Source organism: Drosophila willistoni, chromosome 3R (genome assembly GCF_018902025.1).
Source record: "Drosophila willistoni isolate 14030-0811.24 chromosome 3R, UCI_dwil_1.1, whole genome shotgun sequence".
Taxonomy (NCBI): Eukaryota; Metazoa; Arthropoda; class Insecta; order Diptera; family Drosophilidae; genus Drosophila; species Drosophila willistoni.
Genome location: NC_061086.1, coordinates 14,677,892 through 14,697,655, shown reverse-complemented (window position 1 = coordinate 14,697,655; position 19,764 = coordinate 14,677,892). Strand labels below are relative to the sequence as shown.

Sequence of the window (19,764 nt, the reverse complement as noted above, 5' to 3'; positions counted from 1 at the left end):
GAATATGTGAGAATGTGTTAGAAAAAAAGTGAAATTCGTGCAGAACATTTGCAAATCGCAGCCATGCTGCTGCAACAGTTGAAACGCGGAAAAGTGAACTTTAACTGATAGGAAAAGTGATTCAGAATTTTTCCACATACACACACACACACTCATACACGTCACAAACAAACCAGTTGTCTGTGTGTGAGTGTGTATTTGTTGTTCCTCTAACAACAGCAACAACAACAACAACACGCTTCGCTGGGCACGCGACAACAAGAACAACCACATCAGTCAAGCTCCAATGGCTTGAAAATCTCTCCTAATCATTAACTAAAAACAGAAGAAGCAAAAAAGACTAAAGAGCCCCCAAGCTCCGGCACAAAGAAACCAATTTTCTGGTAGCGAACAACAGCAATCAACAAATAGCAATAATTGTTCTTTGGCAAAAAAGTTAAAACGAAAGAATAAAAATGGAGCTGAAAGTTTGGGTTGAGGGCATCCAAAGAATTGTCTGCGGAGTGACACAACTGACAACCTGCCAGGTAATTTATAAATGTCAGATGACTATGCATCCAATAGTGAATACTTGCGATCTTTAGATTAATCATAATTATCATTTAGATATCACAGTTGTCCAAAATACATTTGAAATAAAGCTACCATTTAGTGGTATAGAGGACTATATGCCTTTATGTTACAGATTTCAATGTGCCCTTAAAATGAAGTGTCCTCCTCTATATTGATTATATTTTGTATTGTTTTGGTTTCTTTTTGTTCCACTTCAATACATTCATACATACATATTTCCTTAATTAATAATTGATTTTCTTTGACATTGCCGCAGGATGTTGTCTTCGCTTTGGCGCATGCCACTGGCAAAGTGGGGCGCTTCACCCTAATCGAACGATGGCGCAATAATGAACGACATTTGGCCCCCAATGAGAATCCGATGAAGCTTTTACTAAAATGGGGCGAGTATGCAAATGATGTGCAATTTATATTGCAACGTTCGGAGAATAAGTCTCAACAACAGCAGCAACAGCAGCCGACCAATGCCACCACCAACAACAACAACAACAACAATGCTGTGATGACTACAAAAAGACCACTGGGGCTGAGTAATGCCAATAACAACAACAACAACAATAATAATAATAGTAGCAAACCAGCGCCCACATTGCAGAAACAAAAGTCAAATGTGGAGCTCAGCTATCGGACAAAGGAATTGAAGAAAAGTTTTGGGTGTGTACAATAATAAATCACAAAAAAAGGGAAAAAACAGAAAATTGCAATTAAAACTTTTAAAAAGCAACTAATTATAAATTGTTATATAGGTCATACATTCAATAGCTCATTCTTCGAGAAGTTTTACCTTGAATTTTCTTTGATAATTAAATATATCGCATTGTTTCTTCTCTCGACAGCGGCTACGATGCCAAACAATTTGATAACATTGGCATAGTTAAGGGCATACCGCAACAGCAGCAGCAGCAGCAGGCGCTGCAGCAGCTAGCAACATTGACACCAGCAACAACAACGACAACAACATCAGCAGCAGATCCTGCAGCATCATCAGCAATGGTTTATCAGGAGCAGCAACAACAACAACTACAACAATCGAGGAAGCAACTGGATAACAATAATTTGGCACCCATTGTGCCCAAACATGAAAAATCCTTATCAAATCCTTTGGAAATGACAAGTAGTGGCAGTGCTAATATATGTAATCCGCCACAAATTCATGGCTATAATGATTTTTACAATCATAATAATAACAACAACACAAGCATTGGCAACAATAATGTCGGAAATCATCATATCTATAGTCAGCTAAGCAAATCCAGCAATGAGCTCAGGCGCTCTAGCCCCAGCGAAATGTATTACAACAACAACAACAATAATAATATTAATATTAACAACAACTCACCGGAATTGTACAAACAAACGCCGACAATATCGGCAAATGGAGCTTTAGTGCCACCACCATATCGTGATCCGCCCCCACCCCGCAATAGTCCCATGTGCCAGAATCAGAGCCAACGCTTAGCCAACAATGTGGAGACCATGTCGAATGCCTCATCATCAACCAATCCATTTCTAAGTGACTACGAACATCATAGCAATAATAATAATAATAATAACAATAATAACAATAACAATAATAATTTTAACAACCAATCCATGGATGAAGGCAATGAGAGTATGTTTCAAGCCACCCAATATAACGATCTATTGCAATTGATTAAATTTCAACGTGAAAAGATCACAACACAGCAAATGGAATTACAGAAAGTGAGTTAAGAAGAAAATAAGATTGTATTGTATCATTTAATGTATTTATTTATCTCTCTTTGTAGTTCGATACGGAAATAGTTTATCTGGAAAGCAAAGAGCGTGATCATGCTCATGAATTGGAAGCCATTTCACGTGAAATATCCAAGGCCGATCAAATCTTTCGTCAGGGCGCCGAACAATTGCAAACGCTTCAATATGTCGAAGAGGAAAACGAGTTGGTTAAGCAACAAGAGAAGACACTTAAATCCGAAATTGCTCTGTTACGCTCCAAATTGGCCAATTGTGAGACGGAATTACTTCAATGCAAGAACAAAATGCGTTTACTTATGGATGATATAGAGCTAGAGCAACAGCAGCAGCAGCAGCAACAACATCATAATCAGCAACAACAAAACAATAGGTAATGTCTATTGGTTTTTTTAATAATATTAACCATTTTAATTATGTTTTTTTTCGATTAGACAAACTGTTGAACGTGATTTCCTAATGGAAATGGAGCGCATACAAAGTGAAATTGATCAGGCCTTGCATAATACAGATACCTCGAATAAAACCGCCGATAATCTGAAAAAAGAGCTCCTAATGATCGAACATGCCATAGCCGAGAAGAAGCGTCAAGTGGAGCAATTGGTCAATGAAATGAAAGAAGTGAATTTAAAGAGTCTCACTGTAACGACCACAGAGGAAATCAAACACCTGCTGGAGGGTGGCGGTGGTATTGGCGCAATCGGTCTTGGAGGAGGACCATCAGGCAATAGCAATAAACAGGGTAGCAGTCGTCGAATTATTGGCTCACCACGTCAACTGGAGACGGCTGTACCTACTAGCAAAAATCCGCATGGCGTTTGGGTTTAAATAGAAAAACACACACATGCACAACAATCGGGCAAAAACGAGCATATTTTTCTACCTAAAATATTGGGAACAAAAATCAAAGAAATTTTTAAACATATCTCTATGAAAATATCACAAAATTTATTTTTTTTGTTTATATATATCTTATTCTCAAAGATCTCCAATGCAATATTACAAATTGTTATTAATATTTGTATTGCTAGAATCACAAAAACAAAAGGTGTATCAATTTTCCCTGCATTTCACACTGTGTGCTATACATATATCTCTATATATATATTCATATTTTTTGCTAGTCTTTTGTTTTCCAACCCGAAAAGTTTATATAATTCTACCGTTTGCGCCATTAGCTAATAAGTTATCGAAACGAAGAATGTAATCAATCAGTTGCAATAATTCGATTATAACGAAACTAAAAAAAAGAAAAGCAAAAACAAAACAAAAAGAAGCCTTGTTAACATTTAAGTAGCGCTAGTAATTTCCATTCCCATTCAAAATTCCATACACATACATCTATAAACTATTTAGCACGTAGCCTCAGCTTTAGTAAATGGAATTAGCAATGCTTTGTTAAAAAGAGTTTCACTTTTAAAGTGCTTTTAGATCACAAAAAAAATTTACAAAAATTTAAATAATTAAACAAAATAAGCGACAAATTTGCTTAGATTTTTTCCATTTATCAATTAAATAGATAACATTATTATATTAAACAAATTTTTATCATTATAATAACATTAATGAAGCACAAGATTTCGTACATGCCAATGTTTTGATGTATTCAAAGTAATTCTTGCCTGTAGTTTATGCCTGCGTTTCACACTTATGTAAATGTCAGACCCTGACCAATTAAATTGTGACCAATTTAATTGCAAATATCATTAATTAGTTCCATTAGCAAATAGGGCAAAAAGCCAAGAAAAAACAAGATCACAAATGTATGGACCCGGGGGTATACCTTACGGGATCTACAACAAAAATAACAAACACAATTACAACAGTGAGCTGAAATTAAACTAGGACCACAAACTAATGTAAAGGCCATTTGGGCACGATAATGGAATCGAGTTTTCAGATTATTTGTAGAAATACTTTTGATAGCGTCAGAGCGTCATTCCACCTTCAACTAATAAATTTGTTATTAAATCAGAATGTCTGCATTAAGATTGTTCAAGAAAATCACAATAAATCACAAAATATGTAAACAATTTATTAAATTTGCTTTTCCACATTTCAATTTAATAGAGACTATTAGTACACTAAACTAATTGTATCAGTATAATGACCTTAACAAAGAATGATTAAGATTTGATATATTCTTACACATTTGAGTAATGACATTGAATTTAAGTTAATCTTTTAGGGCTGATACTGGAAATTCTTGTCTATAGTTTATGTAATAAAGCGTTTTGTTTTACAATTATGTAAATGTCAGACCGGTTTAATTTAAAAATTGTGACCAATTTAATAGCAAATGACATTAATTAGTTCCATTTGGCTCATACTGCAATACATTTCATATAAATATAAAGCCTGTAAAAGTTTTAATCACAATACGTTTAAAATGAATTTCCTCTTCATATCGATATTTGTAATATTTTTCATGATGACTATACGTCCCATAGTTAGTAGTCGTCCTATTCCAATACCAACCAGAAGCACGACAACTCGAGCTGTATTCAAACCAGGAAGACCAACTAAGGCAAAGGGCGGTTGGGGAGGATAATGAAAAAGAGTTCTCAGACTATACATAGAAATACTTTTAATAGTCACAACGTTACTCGGCCTTTAAATAAAAGATTTCTAAAGCAAGGATCTTAAATCTGCATACACAAATGTGTCATATTTTTTAATAGCAGTTTTATTTCTTAGTTTCTCTTGTTGGTGTCTGCATTCAAGTTGTAAACGATAGATTTTAGATCACAAAGTATGTTAACAAATGGAAAATTCTTTTGTTTCAATTAGTAGTTGAATAGACAATATTACACATTAAACAAATTGTTTCAATATAATGAATTTAACGAAGAATTAACAGATTTTCGGCCACGCCAATATGTCAATATATATTCTGACGAATTTGAGTAATGCAATTCTTGCCTCTTGTTTATTCGATTCACACTTATTTAAATGTCAGACCCTGACCAATTAAATTGTGAAATTGTGACCAATTTAATTGCAATTTTTAATTAATTAGTTCCATTAGGCAAACACATTTCATATAAATATAAAACCTGTAAAAACTTTGATCACAAAACGTTCAAAATGAATTTCCTCTTCTCGATATTTGTAATATTTTTCGTGCTATATGCACCTGCATCTCAGCCCCTTTATCCTAAGAGAGGAACAACAAGAGGCGGATAACAACAAAGTGAGCTGAATTTAAACAAGGACGACAAACTTATTTGAGTTCTCAGACTATATATAGAAATACATTGAATAGTCACAACTTTATTCTGCCTTTAAATAAACTATTTTTTTGCACGCAGTTTTATTTCTTAGTTTCTCTTGTTGGTGTCTGCATTAATATTGTAAACTCTAGTTTATGCAATAAAGTATTCGATTCACACATATGTGAATGTCAGACTCTGGCCAATTGAATTGCAAATATCATTAATTAGTTCCATTATGCAACTAGGGCACTAAATGTATTATAAATACAAAGCCTTTAAAAAATTGATCACTAAACGTTTAAATTTCCTCTTCTTATCGATATTTGTAATATTTAAAAATAATAGGACCCGGGGCTGTCTCACCTCCTTTTACTCTAGAAGAGAGAAGGAAAACTAACTAATGCAACGACCATTCTGGTATGATAATGGAAATGAGTTTTGTAGAAGAAATACTTTTGATAGCCAAAGCGTCATTCTACCTTTAACTAATAAATTTCTTAAAAAATATTAATCTGAATGCACCAATAAACGAAAACGCATTTTTATTTCTTAGTTTCCCTTGTTGGATCGTTGTGTCTTCATTAATATTGTTCAAATAAATAAAATGAAAACGATGGATTTTAGATAACAAAATATTTAAATAACTAAAAACCAAATTTGCTTTTCCACTTATTAATTTAATAGACAACATAATAAATTTATAAATTGTATTACTTACATTACTAAGAGATAAACCACAAATCGGTCATGCCGCTATATATCTTAGAAATAGAAAGAAAATGAAAAGAAAAGGGAATCCCTTTGTAAAGTTAAAAGACAAAGCAAAAACATATTTAGAACAAATTCAAATTGCATTATAAATTTAAATAGCTAATAAATGATAAAATTTTTATTATTTTATTTACTTTAAAACTCAAAATGAAGCTAAAAGTGTTTCAATTGTTGGACTAAATTTCTTAAATGGATTTCAATTAAAGGAAGCCGAAGCAACCGAAGGATATGAAAGATACACGAATTGTAAGCTGCGCAGTTGCGGCGCTGTCACCGGCAAATTCTGGCCAATACAAGGAGGACAAAATCAGCAACAAATGCTGTCAGCAGCTTCAGTTGGCACTTGTGTGTTGTTTGGTTCGGTTTGTACGTTCTTTGGAGACGGGTTCGCGTTTTGTTGGCGGTTTTTTGGTTTCTCTTCTTTACGTTGTATGGTCGAAATTTGAATTGGTCAGTTGTTGACTATCACATTGACACAATCTACAAAATGGTCAAGGGACGGCACTTAAGTGGCAAGAAGAATACAATTGAGCTAAGGCAAGAAGAAAAACTGTTACATTTTTATGGCACACTTCTTTCCACACCAAATGCTGTTCAATTGCGATGATTGAGATAATGAGTGTTTGCCTGCGTGTGTGTGTGTGTGTGTGTGTCTTATGTTGTCCTGTTTTGGGATCAAAATGTGTTAACGTGTGTCTGACCTTTTGAGGAAATTATGATTTGTCTCTATTTTTTTTTCCTTTTGCCAACGGCCTGTCCTTGGGCTCCTTATGCTTATATGCTTATCGATAAGAAGGCGAAACAAAACACGAAAAGGAAAACAATTTCATTCCAACCATCGTCAACATCATCATTCCACTCCCAAGCGCCAATTAAACGAAATTTAATCAACCAAGCAAGAAATGTGGCATAATGCGAAAAAGGCCAAGCTAGAAAAACCAAAGGAAATGCTGGTCACATATTGCCAAGCCATTTGAAAGTTCCATCCATCAGGCAATCCAATGCCATTTCATCTTGGCTAATGTGCTAAATAAATTAGAAAATTCAACAGAGAAACACAAAAGAATCAAAAGTTTGGTTTAGCAAAAGCTATTAAAAAGGCAATTTATATTCGAATTGCAACTTAAAACAGAATTTTTAATGAATAAACTAAAATATCGTTAAAGAACCAAAAAACATAAAGATAGGAAACCATAAAGAAAGAGGGAAAGAAATCATTTCCTAATTAATAGAAATATGGCTTACATTTTATCATTGAACAGTTTTTCTTTTTTTAATTTATTCATTGCAGAATTCAAGTTACATAAGATTTTACGAAGAAATCTTTAAAAGTGTCAAAACCGAGAAGAGTCTTGTTTAAAATGTGTGAAAAAGTGAAAATGACTCTTACCGAAATGAATCAACTCAAGTGGAAAATAATTATCAATATTTAGATTATCCTTGTGCATTAACATTAGCTAAATGAACTGACAAAATTGCAATACTCACACACAAGCAGTAAGAGAAAGGGAAATATCCGTAAACCAAAATAAATTCAATGAGTCAGCAAGATGCTATTAAATTGAGAGCCGAGATAAAAGTGCGGCACTTAGGAGCAGAAGACACTTGGAAAGTTGGTCAAGGCGACACAATGGCCAAGTAATTAAATTAAACCTCAAAAACAAAAAAAAAACGGAAATCGAAATCCTCATCCTTCTGTGCTGCAGAGAGTTTCATCTTAAACCCTTTGAACGGTTAAAAGGACTAAATGCCAAAAAATGGTCTATGGCCGTAGCATAGCTGTTGGCATTTGCCTAATAACCATTGTCTTGGTCCTGGCCATGGTGATCTTCTATCTGAGTTTGGGTAAGTGAGAACTAATCAATTTTAAATGGCCATCAGCCAGCTTTACCAATCACTTCTCTCTCTCTCTCTCTCTCTCTCTCTCTCACTCTTTCGAGCACACTTTAATGAAATCAAATTTCAAACTCATAAATTTTGTTTAGCTGAAAAAAGTATTTGAAAGTAATTTGTTGCTGTTGTTATACGTACGAGATAAAAATAAAGGCAAAAATTTGCGTCATGACCATAAAAAAATATAAAAAGAACATCAAGGATTTTAAAAAGTCGAGAATTTTATACACTTTCTTTCATTTTGAGGAAACAAACATTAAAAAAAGTAAATTTAATCTTTTAAGCTTAGCTTCTTTTAGTCTATTGGATTGAATTGAAATTAATTTAAGTGCAAACATTTGAATAAATAGTTTTATAAGCCAAAACCACAACCTCACATGTTGTAGTTTCTATACAAACTGTGTTCCTTAACTCATATACCCTTTAGACAAGGAATACGACACACAAACTTGTTATATTTTGTTGTTTGCCATTTCTTTGCATTTTACGAGTATCAGTTAGCAATTTTTACAAAACTTCAATATCTTTTACATCGATATCGTGCTTGTTGTGCCTCTTTTTATGCCAATTTGCCTATTGATTCGGCCTAAAATACCAAAAAAAAAAACAAAATAAACAAATGTTTGATTTATGCCATGTCTAAGCTTTAACGTCAGAGAAATAAGTAGATAAGGCAAAAACAGAAATATGTAATAAGAGGCTTGAAAGAGAGAATGAAAGATGAGGCTAGAGTAAGAAGAGTGATTGAGAGTGAGAAACTGTGAGTCCACTAAGTAGAAACAAAATATTTGTATTTATGTGGCAGCTGCCAGCCATAGACAAAATGAAATTGAAAGTGTTGCCTACTTAACGGGGCATCTAACAAGAAGGACCCGCAATGTCATTTAAAGCGTTAACAAAACGTAATGAGTCCTCTTCATAATAAACTAAAGCATTCCATGGAACGTTTAAGAAATAACTTGTCTTAAAGAAAATATTAAAGAAAATATTTTCAGCACTTTAAAAACTTTGTCCCAAAATGGCTAAACATTCATCTTTTTTTTTTTAGTAAAAGTTCTTATATTTGATATCCACTAAACTTGAACTTACCTATGCATAAAATATTAAATCTAAATACACTAGATTTTGGAACAACAAAACAAAAGGTGTCTATCATGCACTTAAGTTTTATTTCTCACATTTACTTAGACAGTTAATGAACTACAAAATATTATCCTATTATGGCCAAATGTCCATATTGTCATCATTGACTCAGAATTGCAAAAGAAAAGTCGAAGAAAATACACACATACATATATAATAAAGAAGAGAAAAACACCCAAACAAAGCATAAAAATGATAAAGTGCAGAACAAAATTTTTATGACAATTAGTATTTAGTGTAAAAGTTTTTTTTCTTCTTGGAGATACCCTTTCAGCAATATGGGTACTTTTGTTTTAATCGACAATATATATACATATATTTATGGGATTAAAGGATACTCTCATGATACTCTCAAGAAACATATTGTGAGCCCAAAATAAAGAAGAAAAACTAACAAATCGAAAAACTTTTCGCTGCACATTAAGTTTAATTGCCTTGTCCTTTCATTTCATTTTACTTATGGTAATGAATCCTTAAGTTCCATCGACCAGCATGAGTTTAAAGTTTGAGTTTGAGCAAAAAACTTAGCGTTATTTTGACATTAATGTATGGTATTTTAATGAATTTGAAATGATATATGTATGTATATGTGTTTAACTGGTATATAGGCCCCTGTCCTGCTGGAACTTTTGCCTGTGCCACCACTCAATCACAGTGTGTGCCCCAGCGGCAAATGTGCGATAAACGTCCCGACTGTGCCGATGGTAGCGATGAGAATCCTGTGGAATGCGGCCTCTTGTATGGCAGCAAGGAGATTGCCGATAAAATTGTCCGTGATGCGATTGAGAAAAAGCAGCGCATCACATTGACGGGAACAAATTTAAGCATCGCGATTACAGCCCTGCCCCCGGTGACAATGAGAAATCAAACTCAATCTATGAATTTGAACATGACTTGTGGTAAGTAAAATTGCCATCTACTTAAAGGCCAACTTGAAAATGATTAATACGATTAAGAGAGGATAGCTTCAAAATCATGGATCGACTTCTGCTTCACAGATATCATCACATATCCACGCACCTGCCAATGTGGCCAAGGAACCATTCTCTATTGCGGCCGCTATGCCAAGCTACGTCGTTGGCCTCGTGTCAGCATGGAGGTGACCAATCTGATTATCATACGCAACAATTTAACCCTACGAGAGCATCTCTTTTCAAATTTGACTCGTCTGCAGAAGCTGTAAGATCTAACCATAAACTCTTCTCTTTCTCTGTGTGACAATTTCAATATTCGTTCACTTCTAGGACCCTCAAGTACAATAACATATCACATGTTCCATTCGATAGTTTTAACGGATTGTCACGCCTCGAACGTCTTGAGGTTAGTCACAATAACATCAGCCATTTGCCACATGGAATCTTTGATGGTTTGCATTCGTTGCAATGGCTGTTCCTGGTCAACAATTATATGCGACGCTTTCCCATGGCCCATTTGGGATTGTTGCCTCGCTTGGAGTGGCTTGTACTTAGTCACAATTATCTAACATTGCGCAACGAAAAGTTCCCCGAAATATCAAAGCTATTCGAAGTGTAAGTGTTTAAAGGACTAAACCAAAAAAGGGTGGGAATTCCATTCCTTAGAGCTCTCCCATTTGTTAGATTAAAAATGAAAAAAGAAGTAAACGACAAGCGAGAAGAAGAAGAAGAAGAAGGAAAAAAAGGGAAAACAATCTCTGGTTTTTGGTATTTTCTTCTTCTTTTTGTTGTTGTTGCCTTTTAAAGGGGGTCCAGAGCGTCGTGTACTCGTTTACGTTGATGTATTCAAGCGTAAAATGCTTTACAGTGTCTGCGATGCGCTAGACATTGTTGTGGGTGGGCGTGGCGTTTTTTTTTTTTTGGAAGGTAAATGAAAAACCCATTCTACATATATCCAGTTAGTTGGCATATCTTTTTTTGCTATTGGGCAAAGTTTTTCTTTTACTATAGTAAATAAAGTGTAGTTTGTTGGTAATTAAATTTGAAACTAGTTTACTATGTGGTTCAATATGTTTTTCATCTTTTATTAATATTTGTTGTATGCAAATTGTTTGAACGATATTATTTTCAACTAGTTTTTGTTATTTTGAAGTCCGGACTTTGTTGAAATTTAAATATTCTACAAAGACAACCAAACGAAATTGTTTGTCATTTAACCCAGTTTCTGCTCCCCTAAAATGGACCCCTGTGGGTTTTCCTATTCTCTATGCACTAACTAAGTCACTGACTAACTAACTAACATATGTATGCACATACATCAGTTGGCCATACAAGCGCATAAACCAAAAAGGGAGCTTAGATAGCGAAATCCTGTAGTGAATTGAACTCAACTGAACTGAATCACATCAATTTGGTATTTTCTTGTTTTCTATCTTGTTAATTTTCATTGTGCATATATAAATATATTTTGTTTAATTTACAGTTATTTGGATTTCAATCGAATCGAATATATTGGCGAGGAAACTTTTGCAAAATTGGATAGTTTACATTTGCTGTAAGTAAACCCCAAACCCCCTTAACTTGTTCCCCTTGTTCTGTTTTAACATTTGGCCATTTAATTTTCTTGTCGTTTCTTTTTGTTTTGTCGTTTTTGTTGTTTCCGAGCCCATCTTTGTTTTGTTTTGCCATGAGAAAAAGTGTCGAAAAGTCTATTGAATTATGTTGTACTTAGATTTTATGGTGCGTATGCGTAATTTTTACTCTTCGCTGCATTTTGCTTCGTTTCGCTTTTCAGTTGCCAAGTGATTTATATGGGTTACTTACATACATAGACCCCATAGAATAGATATTGATATCGACACCTTAACAAGAAAACAAAACATACAAGACAAATATGAAGAATTTATGCACCAATAAGCATAAATTGTGTTTTTATTGTTTACACAGAGCATAACATATGCTTAAACAAATTGAAACGAAAATCACTGCCACAAAAAAAAAAGAAGAAAAATATGGTTCACATGCAAATTGAGGGAAAGAGGCTAAAAGACAATATAGACAACACACGACACCCGACACCTAAAATATCTATTTAGATGGAAGACAATTTGCCAGCATTTATCAGCCTACACACACACACACACGCACACACACCATAATCATTAATTTATGCATCAATAGCTGACAATATAAGTCAATGAGTCGTCTGGCTTCCCGTCGCGTTTCATGTGAAAGTGAAAAATAAATCAGCTTACCAAATTGCCAAAAAAACGTAAATAAATGTCTTTGGCCTAAAACTGAGCTAACGATATATAAAATCCAATACACACGATTTTTGAAAATGGGTTAACAGTCAATATGTAATCACTTATCATGGTAGCAGAGAGAGTAATCTGATTGCAACTCTTCCTACAATCCTTTTAGATTTTCCCTTAATCCTAGCTTTGACTTCAAACAGTGAAATTTTCATATATTTAGAATTCAAAAGCTAATTGTTGCCCGCTTAGAATGTGTTTAAGTTTTTGTAGATTAAAATGTGTTTGAAATGTTTAAATGTTTTCCTTTTGTTTAAAGCTATGTAAAATCTTGGGCTGTGAAATTTAGAAAATTTGCCCCCGTAAGTATGCAATATGCAGTCAAAGAATTCATGGTTTGAAACATTTAAAGAAAGTTTTAAGCATATTAAAAATACTTCTAGAAAAAAATATTGCTTATAGAAAATTTTCAAATTCTTTTATTATTCTTTTGCCTACTTTAAGGATCAAAGTTTTTCAATTTTTATGGCCCTAGACTCGCAAAAAATCGGAAAGATTTAGAAATTTATTTAAGCAAAGATAACATTTTAGTTAAAATACTTTATTATTTGTTTTAGTGAAATATTTTTCGTAAAAAATCTTAAAAAATCATAATAAACTAACATTTTTTCACTTCTTTTGTATCAAATTCAATGGAAACTATAGCGACTTGCAGTACAATCGCATTACCCATATCCATGGACGAGCCTTTGGTAAGCTCACAAATCTGCGAGATATGTAAGTACTTGAAACAAATTTCACTTTCAGCTCAACACTTTGACACTAAGCATGAGTTATGGCCAACAGCAACAGAGCAACAGCTAATTAGCATAATAATACAGATAAAGTTGTCAACATTAGGGGCAAATGAACTTTCTATTCATTCCACAATCCTTTGCTTTTACTCTCATTGGTCAGCCAAAAATGTATAACAAAGAGCTAGGACCCTCAGGACTCGAATTGTACAAGTAAATTATAATTTTTCGGCTTTGTACTTATTCAAAAGATCATCTATTCAATGATATTAATTCGGAGCCAGTTCATTAAAACGCAAGTTGGGCAAAACTTTTCCCATACATATGTACATATATATAAATAATAACTAATAAGCCACATTAAAAACAAGGCAAAGCCCCTTAGCCTCAATAGAATCGACTTGGCAAATATCCTATATATGTATAGAGTTAACTTTGCTCAAATATTTAGCCCGAGGCCAATCAAACTAATCTTTATTTTATCGCTACAACATATAAACAAAAATAAAATAAAAAGCAAACAAGTTATATTATATTCTAAAGAAAAATTCTCATAAAAAATGTTAATAGCTTTTTCTTTTTGAGCCACAAATTTCATGCATAACAGGGCGTATACTTGATGCGCTGAAAATATTAAATGTTGAATAGTGAGTGTTTTAGAAGAAAGTGTTTTAAGAACAACCAGAAGTTATTGATTTGCTGTTCTTTCGATTAACTAATCAATGAGTTGACTATGACGAATGGATTACATAAATATTTCATTTCAATTTATCATTCATATATTCAAGAATCTTTTACTTTAAGCCCAGAAAGAATCAAATCCACTTGAGTCACACGAAAACCAAAGTCAACCTTCTTAAGCCTTCTAAATACAAACAAAAAAATCTATATACATACATGTATATCAATGCATATATCAATGACATATTCAATAAATTTTTTCCCTACCATCTCATCTCTAATAACTCGGTCTAGCGTCAAGCTGTGGCGTTAATAAATTTATCTCAAAAAGGAAAGCAAAAAAAAATATATGAAAATGAAAATGGATTGTCCATACATACGTCAATATCAAGGACACCAATATGCATATTTCGTTGCGATATATATGTATTGAGTATATATATAATATATATATATGTATGTATATTACTTATATGTACATATCTGCTGGGACATTGTCTACACTTTGACTTTCTTGATACTGTGAGCTTGAGGCGGCCAGCGAGCAAATAAACAAACATTATTATGGCCAAATAAAAATGCAAATAAATTTGTATTTTATGTGAAAACAATTTCAGCCAAAGCCAAAAACTCTGATGGACACAACGCAAAATACAAACCCAGACTGCAAGGAAATGAAAGGGTGGCCAAATCCAAGGGAGGTGGGGGATTGTGGATGAAGGGCATCTAATGAAGGAGTTTATTGAAATTGAAGCCAACAGTCGTCTGGGTCTTTCAATCGTCGTCATTGCTTCATTAAAGTAGTTTACTTCCAATTCTTTTGCCTGTTGATGTCCCGATTCCCTGACCTTGTTCTCCCGCCTTCCATCTTCTGCCTCTCTCTCTATCTGTCTCTTTCTATCTTTTTTGCCAGCTTATGCAAATAATTTGTCTTGCAAAGCGTGCCAGGAATTTTTCATCAGACATTTGCCGATTTGTTCATAAGAAGTGTGACTTTTATAGACAAAATAAAAGTGCACAAAAATGTGTGTCTAAATGCTGCTCATATGTCCTTTTTTCTATATGTAAGTACTTGCATAAATGGTATATATGTTTACATTCCCAGTTTGTCACCATAAGGACTACAGATATTTTTGATTAGACTGTTATTTTCGGTGTGTTTGCATCAAAATTACAAACATTTTGAGAGATTTTTCATGAGGATAACATCCTTCATGCAAGGGTATTAAATATTCGTTAGTTTAATCTTCTTGTTTTTGTTTTGTTACTGCCGCTGTTGCTGTTATGTTCCTAGATTTTTCCTTTTCTGCTGATTTGTTGTTTTTTCTTCCCTTGGGCAAACTTTGGTATTTACTGCTTTTGTTTCCGATTCCTTTTTTTTTCATCTTCTTCTTTTGGTTGTAAAAAATCGCTGCATTAATTTGATTTCTGCTGTTTGATTGCCAGAGATCGAGAGAGAGAGATAGAGAGTGTGAGATGAATGGAAAACCTGACAGGATGTTATTTTTGTCCTGTGACGTTAATTACCCCACATGGTAGGGACACAGCGGAGAACTATTGTCGCTGTTAAGCCTCTCTGATGTTCCAACCAGATGCCATTGGCCTTGGGAAAACAATGCGAAATCACAATTGAAACGTGTCATTTTCACTGAAAGCGTAATGCTATTGTCCATTTGGTTAATTTGCTATCACCCAGCCACAGTGCATTTCCCTTGGTTACTCTTCGGGTATTTTCAATAACTAAAGCCCTTTGCTTACCCATCGGGGAATTGCTGAGGTCAAGGCTCGAATATTGCGTGGGTGTAAATTAAGGAACTGTATACAAATAATAAATAATTAAATGTGTATTCAGTTTTCACGAAAAGAACCTTTGCTACCTTAGTCAGAAGTAATATTACTTACAAATCAAATATAACAGAGATAAACAAATTATTTGTTTAATTTAATTTTTAAGTGTTTCACCTCATTTGCCTTAACCTAATTGTCGTTATTATTCTACTTAATAATGTTAAATGTTTGTTGGCAAAATTACAAATTTCGATGTCTTAAGGTGCCTTCTAGAGCTATTAATTCTATTAATCAGTTACGTTAATTGTTATTATTAGTTTTGCTATTCTTTCTAACTCTTGATCTGCGGCAGAGTAAAGCACTTTCAGTTTACTTCTTATTTTCTTATGGGACATTTCTAGTCCTATTTGTAGCATACACCCATCATTTGCAACATTCATTGTTGCACGTAGCACACACACACACACACACATACAAATACAAGCATTTATTTACTGTATTACTAAATGCGCATTGACCAGGCCGACATTGCCTCTTGTCCTTAGGTATCTCTCCCTCTGCCATTGCTGACGCATTATTATGTTGCCTACTTTTGCGCAAACACGTGTAAAAGTGTGTGCGTATGTGTGTGTATGTGAGGGGCATTTTGATTGTATACAAGCATGAGTGATGGGCTTTACATTGCCTTTACTTAGTTGCTAAGTTGATGGTTTGGCCCAACTTGTTGCTTTTTTGCTGAGCGAATGGACGATAGGGTAAGAGAGCGAGAGATAGAGGGGCCCAGTCTTTCTAGGCACAAAAAATATGTTAATTATGGTCTTTGTCTGGTTTGGCCTATCCACAATTTTTGACATTTATGTTTGGCTATTATATGGCATATTTATGCTTAGGCCTGCAAAATCGACCACAACCAAAAGAAGGTCTGTCGTCTAATAATTAATTGGAAAATTTACATAAAATTATTTGACAAGACAAACATTATAATGACTATATTTATGCTCAAATTAAACGTTTAGTTTATGCGTTCAGGCAACTGGTCCCTTTCATCCTAAGAGCAAAGCAATCTAGAGTGTGAGAGACGGGATACAGTGCAACTTTATAGCCAGCTAGCAATTACCAGCAATGTGTGGCATGGGGGAAGGGATGACAGAGGGCTAGCTAGGGGATGGCTATTGTCTTTGTGCGACAAACCATAAAAACAAACTGTTAACAGTTGACGCCTGAACATTGATTGACCAGACAAGTGCATCCAATGGAGGTGGAGGAGCTTGGATTCTGGATCAAAACACCGAAGCTGAAACATCAGCATCAGCTGCTGCACTTCACATGGAAGTTTTCTCTCTACATTATACTGTGTGACAAGATGTGGATGAAAAACACCCTTTTGTTATACAAAAAGTAATCCTTGAGAGAAGATTTAGAACACTAAAGGTTAAAAAAATTGGATAAAGAAATACTTGAAATTGTTAATATAGATTTTATTTAAGTTAGTATTTTTGTTTAGTGTCCACTGTTCATCCTGTAACTGCCCAAGGGGGTTTGTCTATTTACGCCTGCCATGAATGATGCGCTTTTTCCTGTGACTGACCAAACCAAACACTAGTCGTCCATGTCCTGTGCACAGTTCCCTCAATTGATAAGCAGTGTTTTTGTGCTGTGCTGGTTTTTGATTTATATTATGTATTATATGCAGCATATACCCTGCAATTTACCCTTACCACCACCCATTTGGCTATTAAATAAGAATTTTGTGCTTTTATGTCTGGAGAAAGAGAATGGGGGAGGGTTTGGGTTGCTGCTTTTATTGTGTGACTTTTAAAGTAAGTATATTATGCCATGGTTGGCAAAGTTTTCTGCTTATTGTTAAAGAAATGCATCTACATATATATTTTGTCAGTGCTTAAAGCAGACAGCTTTATCTTGGGCATAGCACAACAAAACGTAGGGCCATTATTTTGGATAACGCGGCGAATGCGTGATTTTAAGTCTCTTTACCTTTCTTTTACAGCCGCCTCGTTGGCAATCCCATTAAGGAATTATCTGGCGAAACATTTCTGCACAACAGTCACCTGGAGGCACTGTAAGTACACACACATACATATAAACATTTATTCATTCAAGAGTATAACCAGAAGTTATGACTTCTTGTAAAGATAGACACAAAAAGGGATTCCAGTTAAATGTATAAGATAGAAACTTTTTAGTTTCACTCAATTTATTTTCTTTTTGCCCTTCACTCCAGATCTCTGGCCCAGATGCCGCTTCATATTCATCGCAGTTTGATGCAACCTTTGAATATATCATTTTTAAATCTCACTGGCATACGCTATGAACGCATCGATTTCAAAGCCATTAATGGCATACGTAATCTGAAATATATAATCTATGATCGATTCTTCTATTGCTCAATGACTCCGCATGTGAGAATGTGTAAGCCATCGACAGATGGTGTCAGTTCGTTTCGAGATTTGCTCAGTAAGCCAGTATTGAGATATTCCGCCTGGGTGATGGCCACATTGACCATAGCTGGCAATATATTGGTGCTTTGGGGACGCTTCATCTATCGCGACGAGAACATGGCAGTCACAATGGTTATACGTAATCTGGCCTTGGCTGATATGCTAATGGGTTTCTATTTGATAACCATCGGAGTGCAGGATTATCGTTATAGAAATGAATATTACAAGTAAGTAGATGAAGAAATGTTGGAAAGAAAAAGGAATTTATAGTTTGGAATTCCATTTCAGGGTGGCACTTGATTGGATTAGTTCGTGGCAGTGTACGGCTATTGGAACACTTGCGGTCAGCTCTTCGGAGGTCTCCATGCTTATATTGGCCTTTATGTCGCTGGAACGTTTTCTACTTATTGCTGATCCATTTCGTGGCCATCGTAGCATCAGTTTTCGTATTATGTGTTTAACCCTGTTGGGAATCTGGCTAACGGGAGTGGGTCTGGCCGTAGCTCCAGTTTTGCTTTGGCATTCGAGTACGAGATTTTATGGGGCTCATTCCGGGACATGTTTTCCATTGCATATACACGAGGCCTATCCTCTGGGTTGGCAATATTCGGCTTTTGTTTTCCTTGGCGTCAATCTGTTGCTTCTTCTGATGATAGCTTTGCTTTATACGGCTCTATTGATTTCCATTTGGCGTACAAGAAGTGCCACGCCGTTGTCCTTGCTGGATTGTGAGTTCGCAGTGCGTTTCTTCTTCATTGTCCTCACGGATGTCCTTTGCTGGGCTCCCATTATAGTTATGAAAATATGGGTGTTCTTTAACTATAATATATCAGATGATATCTATGCCTGGTTAGTGGTTTTTATTTTGCCACTCAATTCGGCAGTGAATCCTTTACTCTATACCTTTACCACACCCAAATATCGTAATCAGATTTTATTGAGGGGCTGGAAAAAGATAACATCACGTAAAAGAGCTGAGACAGGCATTGGAAATGCAGCCACAACGACGACTGGAACGGCCACAGGATCCTCACAAAATCCGGATGATTCAATTAATGTGGGGAAAGCCATGCCCTTGACATTGACCATGAGCACACATTGAAAGTTTTCAATTAATGCAACATTATGTATACCAAATGGAAATGACAGTTTTTGAAAAATTTGCATTTATTTTGTCTATAATATCAAATATGTATGTATATTAAGAAATTATTCAACTATTGTGTGAATTTTAAATGTTTATGTGTGTATTGTATCGATGTAAGTTAATCAGATGAAATCGTGAAATACATTCAATGTGATATTTGTAAGAGAATATTTTTGTTTTATCACTTTTATTTGGAATCCTTGAAAAAGGTAACTACATAGATCGAGATTTAAAAAACAAAACTCTTCCCTGAAAAACGTTTTTTCTAAAAAGTCTAACGGCCTACAATCTATGCTATTGTATTGTATATGACAGCTATAAAATATAGTCATCCGATCTTGATGAAATTTGGCCTATTCATTTACAACTACAGTTGGACCCCGATTTTTCGGGCTCC

General features: G+C 34.6%; 2 protein-coding genes across 2 annotated transcripts; both read left to right on the top strand.

The window, feature by feature from the left end:
- The first annotated feature begins 186 nt into the window (after nt 1-186).
- LOC6650254 (uncharacterized protein DDB_G0288805) lies at nt 187-5,617 on the top strand. The gene is made up of 5 exons (XM_023180039.2): nt 187-527; nt 830-1,227; nt 1,410-2,277; nt 2,343-2,680; nt 2,742-5,617. Exons 1-5 carry the CDS (start codon nt 456-458, stop codon nt 3,133-3,135), a joined length of 2,070 nt encoding a protein of 689 aa, XP_023035807.1. The 5' UTR covers nt 187-455; the 3' UTR covers nt 3,136-5,617.
- Nucleotides 5,618-7,760: 2,143 nt separating this feature from the next.
- LOC6650253 (relaxin receptor 2) lies at nt 7,761-19,336 on the top strand. The gene is made up of 9 exons (XM_002073942.4): nt 7,761-8,138; nt 9,938-10,228; nt 10,328-10,508; nt 10,574-10,858; nt 11,727-11,798; nt 13,204-13,275; nt 17,770-17,841; nt 18,004-18,447; nt 18,509-19,336. The coding sequence occupies exons 1-9, from the start codon at nt 8,051-8,053 to the stop codon at nt 19,320-19,322; spliced, it is 2,319 nt and encodes a 772-aa protein (XP_002073978.1). The 5' UTR covers nt 7,761-8,050; the 3' UTR covers nt 19,323-19,336.
- Nucleotides 19,337-19,764: the final 428 nt, after the last annotated feature.

Excerpts from the sequence above, each read along its gene's own strand:
- LOC6650254 (XM_023180039.2), top strand. The coding sequence starts at position 456 with ATGGAGCTGAAAGTTTGGGTTGAGGGCATCCAAAGAATTGTCTGCGGA. Across the intron at positions 528-829 it reads CACAACTGACAACCTGCCAG|GATGTTGTCTTCGCTTTGGC; the intron begins GTAATTTATAAA and ends ACATTGCCGCAG. Across the intron at positions 2,278-2,342 it reads AGCAAATGGAATTACAGAAA|TTCGATACGGAAATAGTTTA; the intron begins GTGAGTTAAGAA and ends CTCTCTTTGTAG.
- LOC6650253 (XM_002073942.4), top strand. The coding sequence starts at position 8,051 with ATGGTCTATGGCCGTAGCATAGCTGTTGGCATTTGCCTAATAACCATT. Across the intron at positions 11,799-13,203 it reads TTGGATAGTTTACATTTGCT|CGACTTGCAGTACAATCGCA; the intron begins GTAAGTAAACCC and ends TGGAAACTATAG. Across the intron at positions 18,448-18,508 it reads TATAGAAATGAATATTACAA|GGTGGCACTTGATTGGATTA; the intron begins GTAAGTAGATGA and ends ATTCCATTTCAG.